This window comes from Sus scrofa, chromosome 8, assembly GCF_054392235.1.
Source record: "Sus scrofa isolate SSC_HxYL_T2T_F1_AM1 chromosome 8, Sscrofa_HxYL_maternal_Yorkshire_Landrace_v2.0, whole genome shotgun sequence".
NCBI lineage: Eukaryota > Metazoa > Chordata > Mammalia > Artiodactyla > Suidae > Sus > Sus scrofa.
In genome coordinates this window covers 93,944,053-93,970,419 of record NC_139390.1, presented here as the reverse complement: position 1 = coordinate 93,970,419, position 26,367 = coordinate 93,944,053, and the positions used below count along the sequence as shown (strand labels likewise).

The following is a 26,367-nucleotide window of genomic DNA, read 5'->3' as shown; positions in this document are numbered from 1 at the left end:
AACGCCAGCAGCCCCCAACCTCCCCCAACCCAGGTGATTCCTATGTACATTCAAGTTTAAAGAGCCTGACTCCAGGCACAGCAGAAACGAATCCGACTAGGAACCATGAGGTTTTGGGTTCAATCCTCCGTGGGTTAAGGATCTGGCGTTGCCGTGAGCTGTGGGGTAGGCCAGCAGCTGTAGCTCCGATTATACCTCTAATCTGGGAACTTCCATACGCCGTAGATTCGGCCCTAAAAAGAAAAAAAAAAAAAAAAAAGCACGACTCCATCTTCCTTTTGAGGCATATTTGCCACTCTGTGTTTATAAATCAACAACTCAGGATCTATGACAAAAGTCTGTCTATAATGAGAAATCAGACCTTGTGCAGCCTGTTGGCATTTGGGCTCAGCTGGCCTGTGGCATTGGATACCAAAGGGAAGGCTTGGCCAGGGCACTCTGGGAATTTTAAGAAAGGCTTGTGGGTTTTCAAAGACAAAAACACTATATTCCATCCTGCAGCTATAAAGGAAGAGTTGTTTTCTAGCATAAAAGTAGGTGACAACTCCTTTCCAGGAGGGAAGCCTAGCTCTCCCTGCCATCCCGCTGCTTTCACATTTCCCTCTGACGTGTCCTGTGAAGACAGCAGTGGCTCATCAGTTCTCTTAGAACCTCCCTGAGTCTGGCCTAAGGCTGTGATTACGTTCCTCCTCCACCCCTGCTCACCTGCACAGCTCCCTGCAGAGAACAGGAGCTAAACAAGTATTAATAGACTCGTCTCCCCTAATATGGAAGACACTGCCAGAAAGAAACTTTATTTTTGCATGCATCCAGTCAAATCAATCTCATTCATCTATAGTCTCACTTTGAACAAAGGACACTGAAACACCTAAGAAGGTCCTAGGCCCTAAGTCAGATGGCACCTGGGGCAAGAAGGTCAGCACATGGTGAAAGGAATGTGTCCGTGGTGTAGGGGCATCTTTTTTTTTTGTTTTGGCCACACCCCTGGATCCTTAATTGCTGCACCACAAGGGAACTCCAAGGGGCATCTTTCGTGTGGGGGGAAAAGGAACAGCCACGCCCTCGCCCACTCCAAGAGGGCCTCTATGTCCACCCTCCTTGGGTGTTCTATTTCTTGGAAAGCACACCTTGATCTGGGTCCACACATTATTAGAGCCTCCCTCTGGAAAGCTCACCTGTGTCTCTGAATCTCATCTGCAGCTCATCTTTCCTCAACTGCAACATCATGATAACACTAGGAATCCCTATCCTCCAAGGGTCGTGGCGACGAAACAGGCTCCGTAAGTAAAGCACCGCCCCCAGTCCCTGACACCAAGTGAGGGTGCCGCTCATTCAGTTCCTGCGTGTGTAAGCAAGCACATGGAGTGCACGGGCACAGAATCCTCAGACTGTGTGTGCCCCATCACACAGGACATCCGCAGACCAGGGTTTGGGAACTCATTAAAACCACAACTCCATGTCCCTAAATTAAAATACTTCATAAAAAAATAATATTCCTCACAGCAGAATATTACTCAGCCACGAAAAAGAATGCAGTAATGCCATTTACAGCAACATGAGTGGACCTAGAGATGATCATATCATGTGAAGTAAGTCAGAAAAGGAAAGACAAAATGTCCTATGATAGCACTTATATGTGGAATCCCAAAAACAATGCAAATGACCTTATTTGCAAAATAGAAACAGACTCACAGACATGGAAAACGAACTTATGGTTACCGAAGAGGAAGTGTCAGGGAGGGATAAATTAGGAATCTGGAATTCACAGATACATACTACTATATATAAAATAGATAAATAACAAGGACCTGCTGTGTAGCACAGGGAACTATACTCAAGATCTTGTAATAACCTATAATGGAAAAGAATCTGAAAAAGAATATATTTATATGTTCACACATACATATATGTATAAAACTAAATCACTCTGCTGTACACCTGAAACTAACACAACACAAAACCAATTATACTTCAATAATGGAGCTCTAGTTAACCTTCTAGCACACTGAAAAAAATCCCACGAGAAACCTAAGACTTTCCTTATCATCCTCTTGTGTTTTTATTTTCTTGCTCATTGCCATTATTTTCCAAGAGTAGGAAATGAATTCAGTCCCAGGTGCTGATTCTTCAAAGTGGCACCACGGTTAAGAGCACTTAGCGACTCTGACAAGAGCCCTGCACTTCCTGTGGGTGAGCTGGGATCAGCAGTAATAAGAGCTGCCCCACAGAGTTACTGGGAGGATTGAATGGCCACGTGCACAGAAGCCTTTGCTCAGCATCCACCTGGAGGAAGTACTCAGGAAACGCTGGCCACATGATCAGCCCTCAGACCAAACCTCTGGGCCATGCAGTTTGGTCTCTTGTCAACAAGTTACCTATACTTACAGCAAGGCAAGTAGTTCCTATCTATCTGTCCATCTGGCACATTGTACCAGATTATGGTTAAAACAGCTTACAGAAGTGTTGTTCTGTTTACGTTAAAGTATGCCCAATGGTAGCAATGATTTTAGAAACAAATGAATGCCATGAATTGGTATCTGAATGTTATATCTTTTTTTTGGAGGTTTCTAGGCTAGGGGTCGAATCGAGCTGTAGCCACTGGCCTACACCACAGCCACAGCAATGCCAGGTTGGAGCCACGTCTGCAACCTATACCACAGCTCATGGCAACGCCAGATCCTTATCCCACTGAGTGAGGCCAGGGATCGAACCTGCGTCCTCATGGATACTAGTAAGATTTGTTTCTGCTGAGCCACAATGGGAAGTCCTGAATGTTTTTTTGTGGGTTTTTTTTTTTTTTTTTTTTTGGTCTTTTTGTCTTTTGAGGCCTGCACCCATGGCATATGGAGGTTCCCAGGCTAGGGGTCTAATGAGCTGTAGCTGCTGGCCTATGCCACAGCCACAGCAATGCCAGATCCGAGCTGCATCTTCGACCTACACCATAGCTCGTGGCAACGCCAGATCCTTAACCCACTGAGCAAGGCCAGGGATTGAAACCGCAACCTCACAGTTCCTAGTCGTATTCTTTTCCACTGTGCCATGATGGGAACTCCTCCTGAATGTTCTGACTGTTATTCAGGTAGTCTCCCTATAACCCCAAATAATTCATAGTTCACATTGGACTTGAAAAAAAAAAACTCTGAAGATGGACTTGATTTTGCACCAGTGGGTCTCTCTCTTGTCTCCTGTGCTCTTCTTTTTGATAAGAAAAATCATGTCGTCATTGTGAAATTCCAGAACTTATTTTAAGGAGCATCCTAAGTAGCATTTATTATCATTAGCTGCCACTGCTTTAAAGGGTTGTCGCTGAGCTGTGTGCAGCCTGGAATGATGCTTTGGCCTAATTCACATCAGCCGTGAAAGCCTCAGAGTTAATAACAGTGTCAGTTTCATTTCACATGACACATGTCCTTTTCTGTTTCTACCCGCCCTTTAAACAGAAGTTGTAGCTTCAGTACTTGTTACTGGCTGCCAAGGAGAGCAAGTCACTGCCAGAACAACTTTAAAGCCATCTCAGGGGTGCAAGAAGGAACACGCAAACCCTGGCAATTTCCCTGCAGATTAAATGCACATGATCTGATCCTGCTTATGTTAACAAGCCAGAGGACTGGAGGACAGCAAACTACAGCTGGGCAGGAAAAGCTGCACACAGCTGCCCGGCTCCTAGGAGGAAGTGGCACTCTTGGGCTGAGCCAGGGTCAACAACGCCATAGACTCTCAGCTGTATCCTCTAAGGATGCATCAGAGACACTTGACTTCTGGAAGAGAGCATTCAGGCAGCACGGGAAAACTATGAAGATAGTTGTAGGGCCACTACATGGAAAAGAGATTGTGTACATTGTACACAAGAGAGAAAGAGGGAGAATTAGGGCTGGATGTTACAGGGCAACCCATTTGGGCTCAATAGAAAGAACTTTCTACTCATCAGAGCCCAACAGCTAATTCCAGAGTGTCTATATGTTTGTCCAGACAGCGGCCTCCAGGGATAACGGCAAGGTTCTCATTCTGGAGGTTTTCCAATAAGGGGTGCAATGCACAACGGCGGGGTGGGGGGTGCTCAGGCCAAGAGGGAGGTAGGATTATTTGATTTTTTAAAAAAATAACAGCTTCAGGTCCTGCTGTGGTGCAGTGGGATCGACAGTGGCTTGGGAGCACTGAGGCATGGGTTTGATCCCCTGGCCAGCACAGTGGGTTAAGGATCTGGCATTGCTGCACCTGTGGCAGTGGTTGTGACTTGGGCTTGGATCTGATCCCTGGCCCAGGAACTCCATATGCAGCAGGGTGGCCGAAAATGAAAAATAACAGCTTCGCTGAGATGTAATTCACATCTTGTAAAATTCATCCATTGAAAGTGTACAATTCAGTAGTTGTCAGTTTTGCAACCATCACTACTAAGTTGAGAAGCTTTCATCACCCTCCAAAGGAACATCTCTACTCATTAGCCTTCCCTGCCCCCAGCCCTAGGCAACCACTGATCTATGCCCTGTCTCTGTGGCTATAGAGAACTATTCACATAAATGGAGTCACATGTTTCGTGGTCTCTGGTGATGGGCTTCTTGCACTTAGCATGATTTCGAGGCACGTCCATGTTGTAGCACGTGCCAGTATTACACCCCTCTTGGTTTTCAAATGACACAGACTCTCTGATTTTAAAGGTTTTTTTCCCCCCGACACTGTGACCTCATGCCCCAGGTTTAGGATTTTATTGTCCTCCTTTCTTTCAGATCATAAAAGAATGCCCTAATCTCCACTGTGCAGCATCATTTCAACTTGTCCAATTACTTCAAATAACACTATCCTTAATTTTCCAGAATGAGACAACTGGAGACAAAAAAGCCACAATAAAACAGCAACCGCTAAGTCCAGCATTCCAACAGCATTTCTACTCTCCAAAGCACTTTTTCCATTTCTTGGCCTGCCTGCCAAGGCCAAAGAGTGGGGCTGTTTCAATTCTGAGTTTCAAGGCAACCTCAAGGCCCTGGCAGACGACCCTGAGATACCCTGAGGGAGCACCTTGCTCGGGGCAGCAAAACACCTTTTAGATGTCCTCCTCATTCTAGGGGCCTCGAGCCGGATCCGCCCCGGTGGCTGGCAGCTTGGTGTCCTACTCACATGTCATAGATGCAGTTTGGAGTGAAGGAGTGATTTGCCTTGTGTCCCAAGGAGGCACAGTACTTGGATACATGGTTGTAGGGCTCAGGCACGTCAATGACCGTTTCTTCATCGAGGGAGAGGGTGTTCCCATTAAGAGCCCAGTCCCTGCTGTCAACCTGAAAAGAACAAGAAAGTGAACTTTAGAAAGGACCTTCCAGGAGCTGAGATATTAACTCATTTATCCTTGAACTTCAGGGTTTGAATGCCATGTACATGAAAAGAGCCTATGGGCCCCCTTGCACCTCCGAGGTGTAGACCCCGCAGGCTGAAGGTGCGAAGGGCATAGGTGGGCAGCTCAACCCACTACAGATTTTCTCCTGTCTTATGCCAGTAAAGGATTTGAAGATCTTTACAAAGACACAAAAATATCACCACATGTCCTGAACTAAAAGCAGTGAGTGTTACGTAAATGAGCCAAAGATGGCCTTGAGGGTATTTCTTCACTGCCAGCTGAGACCTGTTACCTTAAAGGCCCACCAGCACCAAACCCAAATGTTTACACATCCCATTGTTTTTAAGTAGCCCAAACAGAGCAGATTTTAGCCATTAAATCTGCTTTACCCACCAAACATGGTTGATGCACATCTGCTAAGAGCAGACAGATAAACCCAGGACCATAAAGACACCAGACTGCGGTGTCCTCTGGAGCTCTTTGGCCCGGAGAATCCTCCTGTTCTACACAGTACCTGGACATGTCAGTTCCCTCTCTGATCCCTTTCCCGGGAGTTCCCTTGCTCCCCTCTGCTCTGGACAGCAGCCCCTGTGCCATAAGCTTCTGACCATCTCCTGCTGGGATGACACTCCCCTCTGTGTAACCTCGTATAACCCTGTAATCACCACCCAAGACCTATAAAGCTTGTCCTGTGCTGCTGCCTCTTGTGGGTTTTTTTTTTTTTCTCCAATCAGCCCCTCAAAACCCATGAACCGCTACAGTGAGAAAGATGAGGCAAAAGAAAAATAAAAGACCATCAAATGGAACCAGAAACCTAAGGAATGCAAAATTGAGTGCCAGGAGAAGTCCTACACCTTTGCTGCAGGTGGGCAATCCTTGTGACCAGCAGAGAGAGTCACAGACAAGCAGGGTGCTTTCCCACTTACGACAGGACTCACTATCCACTGTGCAACCACCTTCTCCCAACCAATCCCCACCAAAGTACCCCAGTATCTGTGGATCCAGCAGGAACAGCCTATAGAACCAACAGAATCACATTTTCATTCAAAACTGTTGACTCTCAGAGGTTCACCATCTCTCCCGTCTCTCAACTACAATCATGCTTTTATTTGCACCTGATATTCATTCAACAGATATTGACTGAGCGCCCACCACGGGCCAGGCACTGTTCCAGGTGCAGGAGATACAGCAGTGATGCAAGTGAAAACAGTCTCTGTGGAGCTTCATACTCCAGACCTGTGTGATACATGGCCCTCGGTACCATCTCCTTTATGTTGTCACTAGTGTATTTTTCTCATCTCTTCAACAGACTCTAAACTTCGTCAGGGCAAGGAGGGGACCTCGTTCCTTTATTCAGGGAATTTCACCACAGAGCCAGATTTCTGCTGTTTGAAGCCCTGCTTCATTGAACTCTGCTGCTTACTGCATTGGTGACTTGGGGCAAATTGCTTAACCTCTCTGGGCTTCAGCTTCCTTAGCTGTACAATGCTTGAATAAAAAAATTATGTATCAATATCCTGGGCCGCCTTCCCAGGCTGACGTTCTTGGACTTTCATGGATTGACGTCACAAGGGGACACTGGGGCAGAGACCACAGCTCAGTCTGTGCACTGACATCTCTGCCGGTGCGGCTGCTTTGAATGTGCAGCGATTTGATTTTCTCCAGCATTTCGCCCTTTCAACCTTCTGTAGGAACAAATGAAAAAGTGAAGCCATGAAGGTGGGCGATGTGCTCAGTCTCAGACGCTCATGCGTGAGACCAGCATGGGGCCAGCAGCACTGTGCTCAAAGCTCAAGCTTTTTGTCCTTAAGCAGACACTTAGGGAAGCGAGTTGTGAGGTGAAGAGACAAAATCAAAAAGTATATAAAAATCTGAGAATTACATCAAATATTGTGTCTTAAAGGCAAGAGGTGATTTAACTCTCTCTTGTTTTATAGATTCATTCCTTTTTTTGCTTTTCTTTTTCTTCTAGCTTCCTTCCTTCCATTTTTCTTCTTTTTATGGTTTTAAGTTTAGTTGATGTCTTCACTTTTTTTGCTTTTTTTTTTTTTTGGTCACACCCTCAGCATGCGAAAGTTCCCAGCTATGGAATCAAATGTCAGTGCCACCACAGTGACAGTGGTGATCTTTAAACCCCCTCTGCCATCAGGGAACTCCTGATTTAACTCTTTAGCTTTTAATTGTTTTGGCAATAGAACTCCTCCAGGCAAGATGCAGACTACTATATGGCTTTTGCACAAACAAAAGCAGGGGGCCTTTCTGTAAAGCACCCCACCCAGGTCATAAATTAATTACTGACAGAGTCTGGTTGAATCTCAGTTTTTCAGACACTGGGGGTAGTCCAATGCAAAGCAATTACTGTCACTCTTTATACTTTATAGAAAGCATTCCACTTTCTATAAAATAGGTGTGGAATTTTTTTTTCTTTTCTGGCTTTTTAGGGCTACACTCACGGCATGTGAAGGTACCCAGGCTTGGGGTCAAATCTGAGCTATAGCCATCAGCCTATGCCACAGCCACAGCAATGCCAGATCCGAGCCACATCTGTGACCTACACGGCAGCTCACGGCAACACCGGATCCTTAACCCACTGAACGAGGCCAGGGATCGAACCTGCATCCTTATGGATACTAGTCAGATTTGTTTCCGCTGAGCCAGGACGGGAACTCCAATAGGTGTGGAACTTTAAAAAATCATACTAAGTCTCAAAATAAAGAGAAAATATCTGTATAGACAGAATGTGTGTCCCCCCCACCGCCAAATTCGTATGTTGCAATCTCATCCCTAACATCATGGTATTAGGAGGTAGGGTCTCTGAGGGGGGGTTTAGGTCAGAAGAGGGCAGGCACAGCCCTATGAATGAGAACAGTGTCCTTATAAAATAGACCCCAGAGAGCACCTTCATCCCTCCTGTCGTGTGAAGTTAGAGCAAAAAGAGAGACGTTTATGAACCAGAAAGCAGGCTTGTGCCAGACACAGAATCTGCTTGCTGCCACCTTGATCTTGGACCTCCTGGCCTCCAGAACTATGAGAAAGCATTTTCTGTCTAAATTCCAGTCAACAGTGTTTTTGCTACAGCAGCCCTAAGCCTGCTTTAGGACAATCTCCAAGCAATTTTTACAAAAAAGCCAAGTTTTCTGTTCCTATATATTTCTAGTGAATACGAAAGCAAAGGGATGCTTGAGAAAATTTAGGGTGTTTGAAACAAAGCTCTTCAATCAAACTGATTTCCCACTTCTACCCACTCACCTCTTGGTGTGTAATTCGGACTCCATTATAAAAAGACATAACAGTATTGGGTCCCACTGCTACCTTGGAAAACAGTCCTTCTCCAGCACTGGAAATGAGGGATTCAGCAACATAAACCCTAAAAGAAAAACAGGAAAATAATGATTTTTTTTTTTAGTTTGATATGTCATTGCTTACAGCAACCACCAAAATATCATTATAGCTACAGAATCCAAAATGTCAGCTCATAATAATCCAACAAGAAAGTAAGAAAAAGGTAAACCATGTATTTGGCATTGGGATTTGGAGAACTGGTACCTGGTCTTTCACTGCTCTCCAGGAAGGGGATTGTTAGTATACATTCACAAAGTAACTCAGTGCTTGATGTAAGATTTTTTTAATGTCTGTTTTTAGTTAATGACAATTTCCACTGTCTTCCTGGGCAACACCAACATTTCCCAAAGCTAATTAAAGTTATACTCAAAATTGTCAGTGTCAAATAGGCAAATGTGTCAGTGTTCAAATAGGAGGGAAAGACTGGGTTTTGTTTGTTTGTTTGTATTTTAATGGCTGCACTCATGGCATATGGATGTTCCCGGGCCAGGACTGAATCCAAGCTGCAGATATGACCTACACCACACCTGTGGCAATGCCAGATCCTTTAACCCACTGCATCCAGTCCATGACCGAATCCTCACCTCTGCAGTGACCGGAGCTGCTGCATTCTGATTCTTTTTTTTTTTTTTTTTTTTTTTTTTTTTTTTTTTGCGTTTTAGGGCCATGTCTGCAGCATATGGAAGTTCCCAGGCTAGGGGTAGAAACCGGGCCACATCTGCGACCTACACCACAACTCAAGACAAGGCTGGATTCTTAACCCACTGAGAGAGGCCAGGAATCGAACCTGCATCCTCATTGGTGCTAGTCGGGTTTGCTAACCTGCTGAGCCGCAACGGGAACTCCGGCATTCTGATTCTTAACCCACTGTGCCACAGTGGGAACTCCAGAGAAGGACTATTTTAATGAAACCCCAAGATGAGTCTTTTACATGAAAGAGTGACAAATATTTAAATATATCTAATAAGCACTTCCCAACAAAGGAGTTTATAACAGATCAGCTAACTATGGCCCAAGGATCAAATCTGGCTGTTGTCCATTTTTGTTTAAGGTTTTATTGGGGCACAGCCACACCTATTTGTTTAATATTTTCTATGGTGGCTTTAGTGCTACCAAGGTAGACTTGAGAACAAAAAGAGGAAGACAAATAGTATGTGCACTATATGATAATCACTTATATGTGGAATCTAAAACATGGCACAAATAAACCTATCTGCAGAACAGAAACAAACTCATGGACATAGAGAACAGACTTGTGGTTGCCAAGCGGGAAGGGGAAGGAGTGGGATGGACTGGGAGATTGGGGTTAGTAGATGCAAACTATTGCATTTGGAGTGAATAAACAATGAGGTCCTGCTGTACAGCACAGGGAACTATATCCAATCACTTGATAGACTGTGATGCAAGATAATGTGAGAAAAAGAATGTGTGTATATATATATATATATATATATATATGTATGACTGGGTCACTTTGCTGTAAGCAGAAATTGACAGAACATGGTAAATCAACTATAATAAAAAAATAAAACAAACACAAAACCAAAAAAAGACAGACTTGAGTCGTTAGTTACAATACAGACCCACAAAGCCTAAAATATTGACCATGTGGCTCTTTTTACAGAATAAGTTCGCAAACTGCTGCTTTTATAAGAAAACAGCGCTCATGATTATGGAACTGGATTTAGTAAGAGAGGACATGCCCCATTCACACTATTTCAGGTTTTCCAGCCACTGGCATGTAATGACTCTGGTGGAACTGGTCATCTGTGGTTTTTGTTACACAGATCTTCTGCTTATTTTACTGACTGGAAGCCTGAATTAGTGCTTCTACCTTTTGACTCTCTTCCAAGGACAGAATTATACATCCTGCGCCTTGGCCGTGTAACTGCCCTTCAGGCACTCCCTTCAGCTCAACCATGACTTTGGTCTTGGCCCCGTGATCTGCTTTCTTTCTAGAATGTGGGCAGAAGCGATAGCACAGCCAGGTCTCGGGTATTAAGAAGCATGACAAGTTTCTGCCAGCTTCCTTGAGTTTCCATTCAATCTCCACAAGAAGGTACCCTGGGGGAGCTGTTGCTCCCTTCGCCTGAGTCTTGGAATGAAGGCATGTGAGACGGACCGGAACCCAACTTGAAACCTGGAGTACAGCCTAGTCCAGCTGACCGAGTGGAGCCCAGTCAAAGGTGGCTGAACCTTAGCCAACTGACAGAACCACAAGCATAAAGGGAAATGTTTGCTCTCAGGTGTTCCCGCTGGGGCTCCTCAGAAACGAACCAGACTAGTACCCATGAGGATGAGGGTTCGATCCCTGGCCTCATTCAGTGGGCTAAGGATCCAGTCTTGCTGTGAGCTGTGGTGTAGGTCACAGACACAGCTTGGATCCCACGTTGCTGTGGCTATGGTGTAGGTCACAGCTGTAGCTCCGATTCAACCCCTAGCCTGGGAACTTCCATCTGCTGCAGGTGTGGCCCTAAAAAGCAAAAAAGAAAATTTGCTTTCATAAATCACTGATAGTCTGAGGGTATTGCTACACATCATCATCGCAATAACAGTAACGAAGAAGACTGATAAGACACAGTTACAGTCCTGTTGTGTTCTGGGGGCTAACCAGAGACCAAACCCTTTTCTCTGCAAAGGGGCCAGAGCCTTGTGTCAAGAAAGAGGCTATTCATTCGCTATGACGCTGTGGTGTCAGCCCTGTCGGTTAAACCAGGGGAGAGGCCTCTCCTCAGATGGGGACAGAACAGAAACTGAATGGAAGCCACGCTTAAGAAGAGTGAGGCAAGGGAGTTCCTGTTGTGGCACAGCAGAAAAGAGTCCCACGAGAGACCATGAGGTTGCAGGTTCAATCCCTGGCCTCACTCAGTGGGTTAAGGATCCGGCGTTACTGTGAGCTGTGCTGTAGGTCACAGACATGGCTTGGATGCCGTGGCTGTGGTGTAGGCCAGCAGCTGTAGCTCCGATTAGACCCTTAGCCTGGGAACCTCCATATGCCTCGGGTGCGGCCCTGGAAAAGGCAAAAAGACAAAAAAAAAAAAAAAGAAGAAGAGTGAGGCAAAGAGAAAGCCACCTCAGATAGCGCTCCTACTCACAGACAGACCCGTCACTGGGGATGAAGACTCCCCTGAAGGGAGTGGAGAAAGCCCTACTGGGAAGCAAGGGCTAGAGTTCATCTAAGACCTGAAATGGAACAAGGCTTGACACTCTTCCAGGGAGCTTATAGAATCAGAAACTTGTAATTTATAAGCTGAAATATTTTTATGCTCCTTATGCTTTGTTTGTTAGTTTCACGCCTGTCTTCCTTTAGTGAATAAAGAAATTATCTTGCGTTCCAGACCCCTCAGCCGGCCTAAGAAGAAGAGGCATCTGGTGGCTCACCTAGAGCTTTCAGGAATGTGGAATAGTCCCTAGGGGACAGCAGGGGCTGAGGCACAAATGGTGGCAGCAGAGCCCCAAGAAAAGGGACATGGGGGGCAGGGTATAGCTGGCTGCCTGGCCAGCAGTTGGCAGTTGGCTCTTCATAGAAGCTTCACTCTGGGACTGACAGACGGGCTGTTCCATGCTCTATGGACAGAGAAACTTTCTCACAGGGACAGATTCTATAGGAGAATAAAAATACTCTTCCTCAGAATATATGCATATTTCTTCCTGCTCAGGAACTCAGCCAGAGCAGAGAGCCACCAAGGAGCAATAAGTCCCACGATGAGGGTGATTTAATCTCACATAAACAGTGCTATTAAAACCACAAGGAAAAAAAATTACCTCTCTGATTCATATGGATCAGGAAGGAGAGCACTGGTAGAAATGCAGGATGAAGTGGACTTATCAAAGTGGTACACTGCACCTGAAAAGCAAACAAAACTCAGTCCAGGCCCAGACTTAGGGAAGAGCATTCCCAACATTTCCCTCTATCCATGGGACCAGAGAGAGCTAAATAACGAAAAACATTAAAGTTATACCAACTAGAATGAAATTCTTCAATATAAATGGATGTGCTTTTTGTTTTTTTTTACAATAATAACTTTTCATGATAAAGTTTACTTAGGCTGAGAAATGTGCAAACAGAATAAAATGCTTAACTTCATCCTCCATCATATTCATCATGAATCTTTCAGTGATTACGATAACATGCAGGTCTATTTTTAGGAGAATTTACGATTATGAATACACACACCTCAACTCTTCATTTTTGTTACTTAGTAAAAGACATGCATATGGGTTTTATTTCTTTTCCTTGAGTGGAAAAAATACAGACACTTAGGAAAAAAAGTTAATCTAAGGAAATTTTTATATTACTTTGGAAATGCTTTCACTATATTCAAGAATACAGACATGAAGATGGATGCCATGTTATAAAGCATAATTTACTTTTGCTCTTTCATTCTAGAAGCGTCTGGAATTCCATGAGTGGTCTAATCTAAGCATCGTCCACACCATTTGGTAGCACTAATGTTAATACCTTTAAGACCATTTATGATTTGAAAATCATAAATGTAACAAATACTGCCATAACATCAAATAGTCTTACGAGGGGATTAAAATCTGCTGTTTTGTTGAACTTTGCAATGTTGAGTTGCTTAAAGATATTTTTAGGTTATTTTTGAATACAGCAATTGGGTGCTTAGTAGATGGGAAGGGGGTTGTACTGGGTGGTACTACCCGCTCTAATTATAACATGATTGAGAAGTTCCCATCGTGGCTCAGCAGAAAGGAATCTGACTAGGATCCATGAGGATGCAGGTTCCATCCCTGGCCTTGCTCGGTGGGTTAAGGATCCGGCGTTGCCGTGAGCTGTGGTGTAGGTCACAGACACGGCTCCGATCTGGCATTGCTGTGGCTGTGGTGTAGGCCAGTGGCTACAGCTCCAATTCAACCCCTAACCTGGGAACCTCCATGTGCTACAGGTGTGGACCTAAAAAAACAAAATAATAATAATAATAATAAAATAAAAAAATAAAAAACATGATTGAATGGAGCAGTTGCTGACTGGCTAGATAAAATGCCTCCTATAGGCAGATTTACACAAGTAATTACAGATTGCTATGCAAAATGTAAATGGATAGTTTTTAGATTTGCTCCCAAGTTTTATTTTCAGGTCTTAATAACTAGCCATCGGAAGTATCTCTTAAAATCCTTTTTTGCTTTTGAAGTTTCTTTATTCAAATGGTTTAAAAGCTGCTTGTGTAATTAAAATTTTTAATCGAGAAAATGCTTTGTCATGAAAATTTGAGCTCTCTCTAGTCAGATCAGATGGGATAATAGTTTTATATTTTTCTTGTGGTTTTCTTCATACGAGACACAGTCTGTAGAATCCAACCACCCACCCTTGGCAATTGTCTCCTTCACTAAAAATAAACATTCAGCCTCTCCAGAATTAACGAGAACAGACTGCTTTTGAAAAAGCATTAACAAAGTCATCTTATTTCTATTAAAGTGGTTCAGAAGCCAATTAGTAATTTATTCCATAAATGAAGGTACACAACTGTCCTAGAATTAACATTAGTTCTCTGCAAAGAATTTGCCTCGGAGAATCCTCCCAGGGCACAAGGAAGCATGCAGTGCTCCAAAGGCTAATCAGTAAAGGGACAACTTTTGGAACTAACTGGAGGGCTTACTCCTGCAAAGTCAATTATTTTAGGCACTAAGGCATCACCAATTATTCCATTAAGCAATTCCTTAGCGGTTACCAATGGTTACCAGGTCCTCTTTCTGTTTTTTTGTACAAGCAAAACCCAAATTAATGTCTCAAACTAAAAGTCACAGAACAATCTAGATCAGTCAGTGTCTAACCAGGAAACAGACCATTTGAGTATTTTAAGACAGAGAATTTAATTCAGGGACTTGGTGACACAGAGGATGGAAGAGCCGAGAAACCAAACAGGGCAATGAGGAGCCCAGAAACTGCCAAGAGCACGAAGCCAAAACCCCGAGCCATGGAGGCGGGGAGCAGAGGCAGAGCTGTTCCTGAAGCTCTACACTGGGGGAGCCCAGGGAAGCTGGACCTGTGGGGACCATCCTGCTGGGAAATGGACACATCTGGACACAGCTTCTTCCTGCTCCTGTCTCTCTCTGTGTCCCTCGCCAGTGCCTCCCTGTGGCAAACCAAGACAGAAGCCAGGTGCAAGAGAGCCTGGAAAATGTAGCCCACAAGGAGCAGGAGTCCCGCAGTAAAAGCAGGGCAGGGAAAGGCTGAGGAAAGCATCAGGACCAGCACACAACCCATCAAAGGAACTTAGTTCAGAAAAGGAAAAAAAATATACTTTTAAACCAAACATTTCTGTGGAAAACATGTCCTATTGTGCAGAACTTCTCCTATGAACTTCCATCTCCTTTCCTTAGATGAAAACTGCTCACAAACGTACTACATGCCCATGACAGATATAAAGCAAGGTGTTAGGGGCTATGCAGATGCGAACAGGAGTCATGTCTCTTTCTGCCCCCAAGGAGGTGATTGATGCATCTTCTCCAACACACACTGTCCCTCCCTCTACACCCGGAGACAGGCCTATGCCTCCAGCAAACTGAAGGCATCCTTTTACTTTTCCTCCTTTCTCCTATAGTTTATTATTTTAAAAAATTTTATTATTATTACTTTTTGTCTTTTTGTTGCCTTTTCTAGGGCCGCTCCTGTGGCATATGGAGGTTCCCAGGCTAGGGGTCCAATTGAAGATATAGCTGCCGGCCTATGCCAGAGCCAGAGCAACGCAGGATCTGAGCCATGTCTGCAACCTACACCACAGCTCACGGCAATGCCAGATCCTTAACCCACTGAGTAAGGCCAGGGATCAAACCCGCAACCTCATGGTTCCTAGTCAGATTCATTAACCACTGAGCCACGACGGGAACTCCTCCTATAGTTTATTTATTTTTATAGCTGCACCTGCAGCATATGGAAGTTCTAAGGCTAGAGGTCAAATTGGAGCTGCAGGTGAGGCCTACGCCACAGCCACAGCAACGCTGGATCCAAGTGGCATCTGTGACCTATGCAATGCTGGATCCTTAACCCACTGAGCAAGGTCAGGGACCAACCCTGTATCCTCCAGAGACTATGTCAAGTCCTTAACCCACTGAGCCACAATGGAAACTCCTCCGCTATAGTTGACACTGTTACTCATTCACTTGACGAGCATTTATTTTAAGAGGGGAGCCAAGCTGTAATGATGGGATAGTCATTAGCCGGGGAATGGAATTCCTATGTGGAGAGGCGAAGAGATGAGGAGAGAAGACATTCCAGACAGAGGCACAAGGAGAAACTCAGCACGAAGTAAATGAGGAGAGAGAAGCAGTTTGCGGTTCCAAAGGCCCAGAGAGAAAGGTTGTGGGAGGGAGAGGGTCCCGAGGAGGACTTCAGGTGAGGTACTTCATTCTGCTTCCTCCTCCTGCCGCCGACCCCTGGGCCAGAGGCCACATGACCCTGAAAGCCGGCTAGTCAGCAAGTCACTAACTGTAACTGGAAGAGGAAGGGGAAAGAAACAAAAGGGGCAGGACTCAGAGTAAGGACTGTGCATGGTCCCCAAAGCACCCCGCATTCTTGACCCCTCTGACACCCGAATCATCCAACCTTTCCTTGAAGTAACTGAGGCCTGCTGGGATCTTGCCAATAAATCCACCCCCTCTTTTTTTTTTGGCTTTAAGTCAGTATGAAGAGGGTGTTTGCTATTTGCAAGCAGGAATTCTAAGAAAAAGAATCATTCCCCTGAGAATGATCCCTCTCACACCCTGAAATGTGTTTCATACTTATACCAAGAAGAATGTGATAACCACAGGAGCTTTCCAGACAGTGTTTTACCATTGGTGCCACGATCTGTATTTTACTAGGAAGAAACAGGTTCTGAAAGGATAAATAACCTGCCCAAGATCATAATACAGTAAATGTTGGAGCTGAGGTGACTCTTAAGTTCAAGATTCTTGCCATTAAAAATGCTGCCACTTCTGAAGTCTTCAAACCTGCATCACCAGGTGGGATCTCCTCTTGGCTGGAGTCTCCTCCTTGCCGAACATAAGGACCCTGTCTCCTTTGAGAACATGTGTGAAAGGCTCAGAAATTAGAATCTGAAGTTCAAAGATGACTGTTTCACTTAAAAAAACAAACCAACCACCTTTTCATTTTGGAATGATTTTAAGTTTACAGAAACATTGCAAAGATAGTACAGAGAGTTCCCAATAGCCCTCACTGTTTCTCCTAATGGTAATTTCTTATGTTAGATGGTACGCTTGTCCAAATTAAGAAACCAACATAGCTGCGTTACTATTGACGGAACTCCAGACTTTATTCAGACTTCACCAGTTTTTCCACAAATGTCCCTTTTATGTTCCAGGATCCAATCCAGAATCCCACATGGCATTTAAAATACCTCAATTTTTCACTTAAAAAAAACACACAAAAGCTGAGCCATTTAAACAACCCAAGCTGGACCTAAAGGTAAAGTGCTAGGTTTCCTGGTTTTGAACAATCCCTTTGGAGACTCTCCTTTCAGTCCAAATAGACCTAGCAATGCCTGGACATATTCTCTTTTCTACTTTCTTCTCCTTATACCTTAATTTGGCTTGGAAATACATACATGTTTATATTGTTTTCAAGGAAGAAGACCAATTCAAACAACTTTCTTATAATTTCTTAATTTCTTTCTTAAAGTTTTATAGAAAGCTTTCATTTTTTTCTTTGTGTATTTTCCACAATACATAATTTTTTAATCAGAAAAAAAGTTTAGTGTGCCATCCTGTACCACTACAAGGAAAGAGAATTTTTTTTTTTTTTTTTTTTTGGTCTTTTTAGGGCCACACACACAGTATATGGAGGTTCCCAGGGTAGGAGCTGAATCGGCCTACTCCACAGTCACAGCAACCTGGGATCCGAGCCATGTCTGCGACCTACACCACAGCTCACGGCAATGCTGTAGATCCTTAGCCCACTGAGCGAGGCCAGGGATTGAACCTGCATCCTCAAGGATGCTAATCGGGTTTGCTAACCACTGAGCCACGATGGGAACTCCGAGGATTTTTTTTACGATGTGGATTCTGATAGGCTCACTCACGGATGGGACATGTACTCCAAGAAGATGCTAGGCTGTGAAGAGGGCTGGGGTGACAGTGTGCATTTATCTTTGCCATCACAGCTCAGGCTGAATCAGCTTTACAGTCTGTACCAACTTGGAGATCTACCTGATTTGCTTCTTTAAAATCATTAAACTATAGTTTTTTTCCCCCTAAGATATAATATTTAAAATTGACTGAATGACAGCTGTCATTTCTTCACTCCTTTCCTGCATTAGAATTACATGGCTATGCCCTTGTCAGGTGACCTTTCAGCATCTGCCACTAAAGGGCATGGTGTGTATTTCCCTGTCTCATGGATGTTCAGCTTGGTCATGTGATTTGCTTTGGCCAATGAAAAGTGGGTGAAAGGACATTGTGTCAATTCCATGTTGAGGCTTTAAGAGGTATCACAGGTGTCTGCTCAGGCTCTGGTTTCCTGGGACCATCTGAAAAAATCCTGACCAGGTCACAAGTGTCCCTTCAGACAGGGCCTCAGAATTAAGACACAGGGCAGATTCCAACCTAACTAGAAGCCTCAAGTCCAATCTGGCCTGGCCATGCCCAGCCTGGACCAGCTGAATACAGCTACTTAGCATATCTGTGTTTGCTACTGTAAAACAGAGATGCTGAGGGGTCTGTTACACAGCAACCCTGACTAATAAACCATGAACATGGACTAGACAAAGAAGCTAACTTCTTCCAAAGAAGGCTTTCCAGCCTGCTTTGGAATTAGCACAACCCGCATGAATCAGATTTAACTTACTTCCAGGCATCAGTTCAAAGTGAGGCTTTCCTTCTTCCATGGACATGAGAGTAGCCAGTTTCCCTTCTATCATCTCTCCATCAATGAACTTTCCATACAGGGCAGTCCTCTCATCCGGGTACACATAGGCTATCTTCTCTCCTGTCATCTCCCCATCTTCATTTACTTCTCCTACAAGGCTACCTCCATCCTGATGGGAAAAACCCAAAGCCAGAAAATATTATATATAGTATTTATCTATATGGCACGAGTTCAAGACATTTCTCTAGTGCTCCCCCAAGGTTAGTACCACTAATAGGAGTCATAAGAGTTTAAGAACTCAAAGCCTTTTACACAAACACGAACAACCTGATGCATTTTCTCTTCTCCATCCAGCTCCACACAAATAAACTACTGGAAGTTACATGCACGGGGGCATATAAACCTTATTTAGAACCAGAGATGGGAAGCTCCTGCTGTGGCATACCAGGATTGGCAGTGTCTTGGGACTGCTGGGACTTGGGTTCGAGCCCCTGGCTGGCAGAGTGGGCTAAGGATCCAGTGTTGTCACAGCCTTGGCTTGGTTTGAGGCTGTGGCTGGGATCTGATCCCTGGCCTGGGAACTCCATATGCCTTGGGGTGGCCAAAAAAAAAAAAAAGAAAGGAATCAGAAAGGGAGCTGTACTTTATAATCCTGGACAAGTTACTCAGACTCTATCTTGCATTCGTTATCTAAGAAACATATTTGTAATATTAGTTACGAACATTTAAAGGAAACATAACTAAGTGTTACTTTGGGCCAATATCAAATGGGTTGAGGATCTACAGTGAGAGTCTTACTCACCCTTCCTATGATCTCACTTTTCAAATGCTGAATTCTAGATTTCTGGTCTATTCAGAAAATCTTTAGTTCAAAGGTGCCTATCAACTAATCAGTGTACATGAGTAAACAGAGCTCTCCGCATTTTCTACAGGATAAGCAAAAGGGCTTCTGCACACGGTCTTTCTGAGAAATCCTATACCATCAATCTTTTTGGAATTAGAAGGAAAAGTGAAAAAAGATCAATTAAATTCTACTCCCTTTCCCATCATTTCGTTCTTCCCACTCTTCTTCGTTTACTGCTCCCTCTGCCTCCTTCCAGGAGACGGGCCAGCTGCGCTTCCTGTTTTACTGTCGTTCGCCTCATTCCTGGGGGTCACTAAGTGCTTTAGGGCAGAGGCTGTCACAGAATTCTGTATCCTGGTACCAGTGTTAGGGACACAGTAGGTGGTATGAATACTTTTAAAGTTGAATTGGGATACTAGAAAAGAGACTAATAAATAATTTTTAAAAATCTAACCTAGGGTCCAAGAGATGTTTCCTTTTTTTAATCCATCCATAAAATCCTTATGGTATAACTGAAAATCTAAGACCTCCCTGAGCTTGACAAGCAGGGAAATGCCATGACCTCTCCTTAGTTATTTCCCCAACTCAAAGGTTCTAGAAGCGGCTACTCAAATCGGTGACATGGGATGACTTCAGAGGGATTCCAAATGCTGTTTAGTGACAGACAGCAGAAGACATACCACCAGGTAAAAGAGCTCTGCTATAGTCTAATTGCTCTTTGGAGAAAAAGGCTACAAATTAAAAAATGAATCGGAGCACTTCCATGGAGAGAAAAATACGTGGAAGCATTTTTCCTGGATAGAAAGTGCATTAGGGATGTATTTTGCTCTTTCTCCTCTAGTTAATTCTTCATGACCCAGCCTGAATGGGGATGATACTTTCTGTGAAGTCTGCCTTCAGGCTTCCCATGATGATTACTGAGATGAATAGTGTGAGAGCATTTGTGCTTCTTAGACACTGTGACTAATATAAGCCGCCACCATTACTATTTATGCATAACAGGATTCTGTCTTTCTAGGGTCTCACATTTTTTCCTCCTTAAAATTTCCAGTTTTGGGGGCAAATGAATATATTTGTCTAGAATGATAAAGCAAAGATTCTTCTTTTATTTCCAAAAGGAGTTATGAGCTTTTAATTTTTTTTTTTTTTTTTTTTTTTTCCTGTGCTCAAGGCATGACGAAGTTCCTGGGCCAGGGATTGAACCTGTGCCACATCAGTGACCACACAGGTTCCTTAACCCACTGAGCCACCAGGGAACTCTGAGTTTTTATGTAAAAACTTTCCATCACTGTTCCAAGGTAGAATTTTGGAAGAAATAAACTTACAAATCCTGTAGGGAGGATCATTATTTTTGCTTCCCCTTGTTCCTGCTTTGACCTCACGGTCACACACACTTCCTTGTGGGCTGTGTCGGGGGAGCTGGGGAAGAGGCTGCTCCTTTCCTGCCTCTGCTCAGTGGCTCCCCCTTGTGGGAGGAGGAATCGCTCACCTGATTAGTGAGAAGGCAGGGTCCTACACCCACTGACACCGTCAGTGGGGTTAACAAGACAGCGCCTGCTGCTCTCATATGTTCTGCATTTTCGCTCACCTGTCCTGGGAAGTGGCGGTACCTGAAGGCCACACCTGCTCCCCTTTTCATTCCTGTCCTCTCCTTGGGGAAGCTCCCTCAGGCAGCCCTACTCCCCCAGGGGAAACTGCAGCTTTCTGGCTGCTCTGTGGGCAGCTGGTCCATCCGTTTAGTTCAGAGGGGCAAGAGCAGAAAGCCCAAACCACATCTCCAATCCAACACTGCCACAATGCAATCAACATCTTAATCCTTGACGCCTCCATTTCTTAATTAATTCCCACTCCAGGGAGGAGATCAGAGGTGGGTGATGACACCCCCACCCCCCAAGGCCAACAGATACTATATAAAAAGTTATCCACCAAGTTAATTTTGAAAGCTTATGACTCCCCAGCATTTCTCCCTTCCTAAGGCAGAGTCTTCTCTTAGCGTTTAAATAAACAATAATTAAAGCTAAAGGCTAAAATGTAGCCACATACTTTCAGTTTCAAAATGCAACCCCACTGAGTGAATCGGATCCATTTACCTTAGTGCATCTTTCAATCTCCTCTAGGGATTTAAATGGATCTCGGTGCCAAGTAAAATGACAGGTGGTAGGAGAATCTGGGTCTTTCCTAGACCCACCCTCATGAGGAGTTCCACCTTCCCTGACTTCAAGATTCACTGTCATATAAGCAGCTCCCCAGCGCTGGGCAGCAAGATGCTTATCCTGCCTACTCACACAGGAACAAAAGTTCAAGGCTTCCTAAACTGCTAAGTACCTCCACCTCTCCTCCCTCTCTAACTGAAAGGACTTCTGGGCTACTGCAGACTTTACCAAAAGAATGTGTAAATGCTTTATGTTTGTGTGTGTGTGTGTGTTTATGGGCTGCACGTACAGCATATGGAAGTTCCCAGGCTAGGGATCGAATCATAGCTGCAGCTGCTGGCCTATACCACAGCCACAGCAACGCTGGATCTGAGCTGTGACTGCAACCTACACTACAGCTCACAGCTACACTGGATCCTTAAGCCACTGAGCAAGGTCAGGAATTGAACCTGTATCCTCATGGATACTAGTTGGGTTCATTACCACTGAGCCACAATGGGAACTTCCTAGTAATTATTTTAAAAAATGTTTTACAATATTCTTTTATGCCTACAGTATAATTTATTTTTTAAAGAACAATAATGTATAAGTGGATTTAGCTGGGACAACTTTTCTTGTTATACATGGAGTAGATACTTCGGAAGCTTTGTTATTTTGGCTGCACCTGTGGCATGAGGAAGTTCCCAGGCCAGCGACCTGAGCCACAGCAGTGACAATGCTGGATCCTTAACCCGCTGAGCCACAAGGTAACTCCTAGATGCTTTGTTTTTATTAATACTTTCAAATCATAAGAAAATAGGGTTAAGAGTAAGGGGAAAAAATGTATTTTGACTTAAGCTCTGGACAAAATAAAATGTTAGATAAAATATTTTCCCAGGTCTATTTTCTGAAATATTTTCTGGAATTCACTAAAGAACAGATGGGGTATTTGAAATGCCAACAAAAATGACAGCCTTAATTCCCAATCATGGCTTTGCCACACCTTTTTGCTCTAGTCAGCTCCAGAAAGATCATAAAATGTTATCAAATGCTCAAAGGCAAGTTCATTTGAATCACCTTAATTTAAGCAACATAAACCATAAAGCAGCTTATAAAGTAGGGAGTAGGATTGTAAAATCAAGTAACAATAGTGTAGTAAGTCCACAAAGATGGGAAATGTCTGGATTCATTCCTACATATGAGAAAGAATAAAATTAATTGCAACAATGAAACATTTCACCATCTCTTTCTCTATACCAAAGGAGTATTTTTAAAAAGCAATATATTTTTGTCTTTATTTTCTTGGTACAGTAAAACCAATTTGTCCCAGTTTGTTTTCATCATGACTAATCACTTCCTTTCCAAAGCCACTCTGAAGGAATTCCTACTAGACGGAGGGACAACAGTCTACGGCAACAGTGAGACAGTCTCCCTCCCAAGCTGGTGGCTTCAGCTACTGACTCTCAAGTTGCAGAGCCTCACATTTTCTAACGCAGAGAATACATCTTACTCGTTATTGCCAAGACTCAAAGCATTGTCTTAAACCATGCTACTTTTCAGCTCAGCAAACAGTCACGAGGCTTACTGGGTAGTATATCCAGCACACTCCATGCCGAATGTTATCTTTGTACTGCCCTTTGAAGATCAGTCTCCCATCCGTGTCGTACTCCTGGGCTGGTCCATTCAGCTCGCCGTCTACATACATGCCCTGGAGAACGCCCCCGTCCTCATACGTGTAAACTCCCTGGCCCTGCAGGGCATCGTCCACATAATATCCCTCCAAGGTGCTGTGAGAGAAGGGAGGACAAAAGAGGATAGTCAGACTGTGACTCAACCCTCGGAAGAGAAAGGATCGCGTCCGACGGGTCGCACGCCCAGCTCCGGCCCAGGGCTGACCCGAAAGCGCTGCGTCCTCTTGCGTTAGCTGAGATTGCTAGGAAAAAATAGTCCCACATATGGGTAGGATTAGAAACAGAGAGGGAGACTTAATTCCTAATCTCCTGGTTCCTAGTAATCTAGTTTCTCAGCTGGTGGAAATGGAGAAGAAAAAACCCACAGGTGGAAACAGAAGGAACCTCATCTAGATATGTTCTCAGGCTAGATGCGGAACAATGCCAGGCAATTGATGGTGTTGCCCTTTCCACATATAAACTATTCATGCTTGAAGTCCCTCAAGGATGGTCCAGAATTCCTTGGGAGTTCTCAAGGGTCCTTCAGATGGCTTGTATATAGAGATCTTTACAAATGTGGCTTAGAATGTGTAGATGTCTACATATTGGGTTTAAGCCATTAATGCATCATTATCAGTGACAACCATAATTGGTATCCAAGCAAAAGTAGCCCCTTCCATCTCTTTGGACGATACATGGGGATCTTCTACATATGTGTGTGTGAGATCATGGGATTTGGCGGCAAGTAAAGAAGATGGCAGGCTAAAACCTTGCTAATATCCTTAGCAGCCTGATCAAATTTGTAGACCTATAGTCCTAGAACAGAAGAAAGCCCACTGGGGTGCTCATGAGGATTTTACAAGAAATTTTCTTCTCTCCTCATAAAGCATTTCTGGAATTTTATTTATTCATTTGCTTTTTTTTTTTTTTAAGGGCCACACCCGAAGTATATGGAGGTTCCCAGGCTAGGGGTCTAATCACAGCTGTTGCCGCCGGCCTACACCACAGCCCCAACAATGCCAGATCCAAGCCGTGTCTGTGACCTACACCACAGCTCATGGCAACACAGGATCCTTAACCCATTGAGTGAGGCCAGGGAATGAACCTGCAACCTCATGGTTCCTAGTCAGATTCGTTTCCGCTGCGCCACGATGGGAACTCCCTTTTTTTTTCAATTTTTAAAATTTATGGCCTCACCCTTGGCACATGGAAGTTCCTGGGCCAGGGACTGACTCTGAGCTGCACTTGCAAACTATGCCTCAGCTGTGGCAACACTGGATCCTTAACCCACTGTACCAAGCCAGGGATTGAGCCCACACCTTCATAGTGACCTGAGGCTTTGCAGTCAGATTCTTAACCCACTGTGCCACAACGGGAACCCTCTTCTGGAATTTTAATAACATTTTCAGTGTCAGCCTCGCAAAGGCCATATGCAATGAAACTAACTTTATCAAAAAAATTCTTATCATGAACGGAAATTTGGAATACAGAGAAGGACCAGCTCAAGTTCGTTTTTACGTTTAAAATGTTAAGATGCTTAGCAACAAAAAAAGTTTGATCATTTTAACATGTGCAGATAGCGCTCATTCATTAACTCAACTAACATTTGTAGGATGCCTTTAAGTGGGAGCATTGTGAGAGGATATAGAAAGCATGATGGATGAAACAAACACAAAAACAGAAGACAGGTACTGGGGACAGGTGGGACCCAAGGGGGACTTGAGGGCTGAGGTGGCTGCACCTGCCTCAGCCTGGAAAAACCTTGCCTTGCTGCAATGAATGGCAAGATGATCTATAATAATGAAATGAAAAGCAGAGTCTAAATAGTGATAGTTTCTGATTACATTGTAATTACACTCTTTGTAGTCCCCCAAGGAGATAAATAGCTCTCTTTCAGCTTTGTTTGTACTATTAGTGATAAATAGGCCTAGTAAATTCATGAAGAGAAAGAAATGCACTTTAGCATAGCCCTTGCATCAATAATCAAAATTCTAAATCAGTGAGGTCAGAATTAATGAGATCCAACTGTCATTAGACTTCCTGCAATGAAAAAAAAAAGAACAACCTTGGTGAAGGACAACCAATCAACCGACATAATGATGCAATAAACAGTGCAAAAAGCTATTTAATCTAGTCTACCTCCATTGAGGGGATTTCCAGATCAAATATAGGATGCTCAGGTCAGTTTGATTTTCAGATAAAAACAACTTTTTTTTAGCATAAGTATGTCCCAAGCATTGAAGAAGCCGTAGTTATACTAAAACATTTTTTGTTGCTTATCTGAAAGCATTTTGCCCTAGATTTTTATTTGCGAAACCTGGTGACCCTATCGACTTTGAATTCTCAGCAGTGTTGAAAATGTTACTGCATGTGTTTGGGCAGAATTATCCCCTGACAGATTAGTCTGTCAATATTTCTCGGGTTTACGATCAAACCTACAAGGCATGGGTCTTGCGAATCAGAGGATAATATGCATTTGCACTTATTTCCTCTAAACCATGTCCAGTGGCTTATTCCGCTCTTGCTCACAGCAGCACTGCCCATCCTTATTAGTATCACAGTACTGAGAACAAACTGCTATTTGCCGTAGCTCAACAGACCCAAGATTCACAAACGCAAATTCTTAAGGCACTGGAGAGCACAGCTGACTGCACTATTTCCCAGCACCTGCCTGAGCAAACAGCTTCGCTCCTTTGGTAAATTTTTTTGGTAGCTTGGATGGAATCTCATACCAAAAAAGGGCCATGTTCTCACATGAACTGGGGTCTCCAGGGCAATAAACACGATGCAGCTTTGAAATCCTCTGTCACTGAGGAAATAAAGTAAAAGCTTCTTAGCCTGGTGTTTAAAGATGTTACCTTTCTAACTTTTTCCTCCAGAGGAGGCTGGCAAACCATGGCCTGCTGCCTGTTTTTGTAAATACAGTTTTGCTGGAACACAGCCACGGACATTCCTTTCCGTATCCTCTGTGGCTGCTTTCATATGACAACAGCAGAGCTGAATAGTTAGAACAGAGGCCGCATGTGGCCCCGGAAGCCTAAAATATTTACTCTCTCACCCTCTGCAGAAAAAGTTTGCTAACTTTTTGCTCCAGAATTCCCTGCTCATATTAGTTTATTCACTGGCCCCAGGTACACCCCTGTGTATCTTTGCTTTTCATACTACATTTCCCCTGATTCTTCCCCTAAAACATATGTAACCAGACTTTAAAATTCCTCAGGGCACTTTCA

The 26,367-nt window shown here is 43.9% G+C and overlaps 1 protein-coding gene across 2 annotated transcripts in view; it reads right to left on the bottom strand.

Moving 5' to 3' along the window:
• Positions 1-26,367, bottom strand: part of SETD7 (SET domain containing 7, histone lysine methyltransferase) — a 48,767-nt gene that overhangs the window by 5,841 nt on the left and 16,559 nt on the right. For both annotated transcript variants that reach the window (XM_084972869.1, XM_021101559.2), the window contains 5 exons: positions 23,053-23,254; positions 18,471-18,660; positions 12,434-12,515; positions 8,576-8,693; positions 5,113-5,270 (listed from right to left, as the gene is read on the bottom strand). In XM_084972869.1, the coding sequence (XP_084828995.1) occupies positions 5,113-5,270; positions 8,576-8,693; positions 12,434-12,515; positions 18,471-18,660; positions 23,053-23,172 (668 nt within the window). In that variant the 5' untranslated portion in view covers positions 23,173-23,254. The remainder of the gene's footprint in view (positions 1-5,112; positions 5,271-8,575; positions 8,694-12,433; positions 12,516-18,470; positions 18,661-23,052; positions 23,255-26,367) is intronic.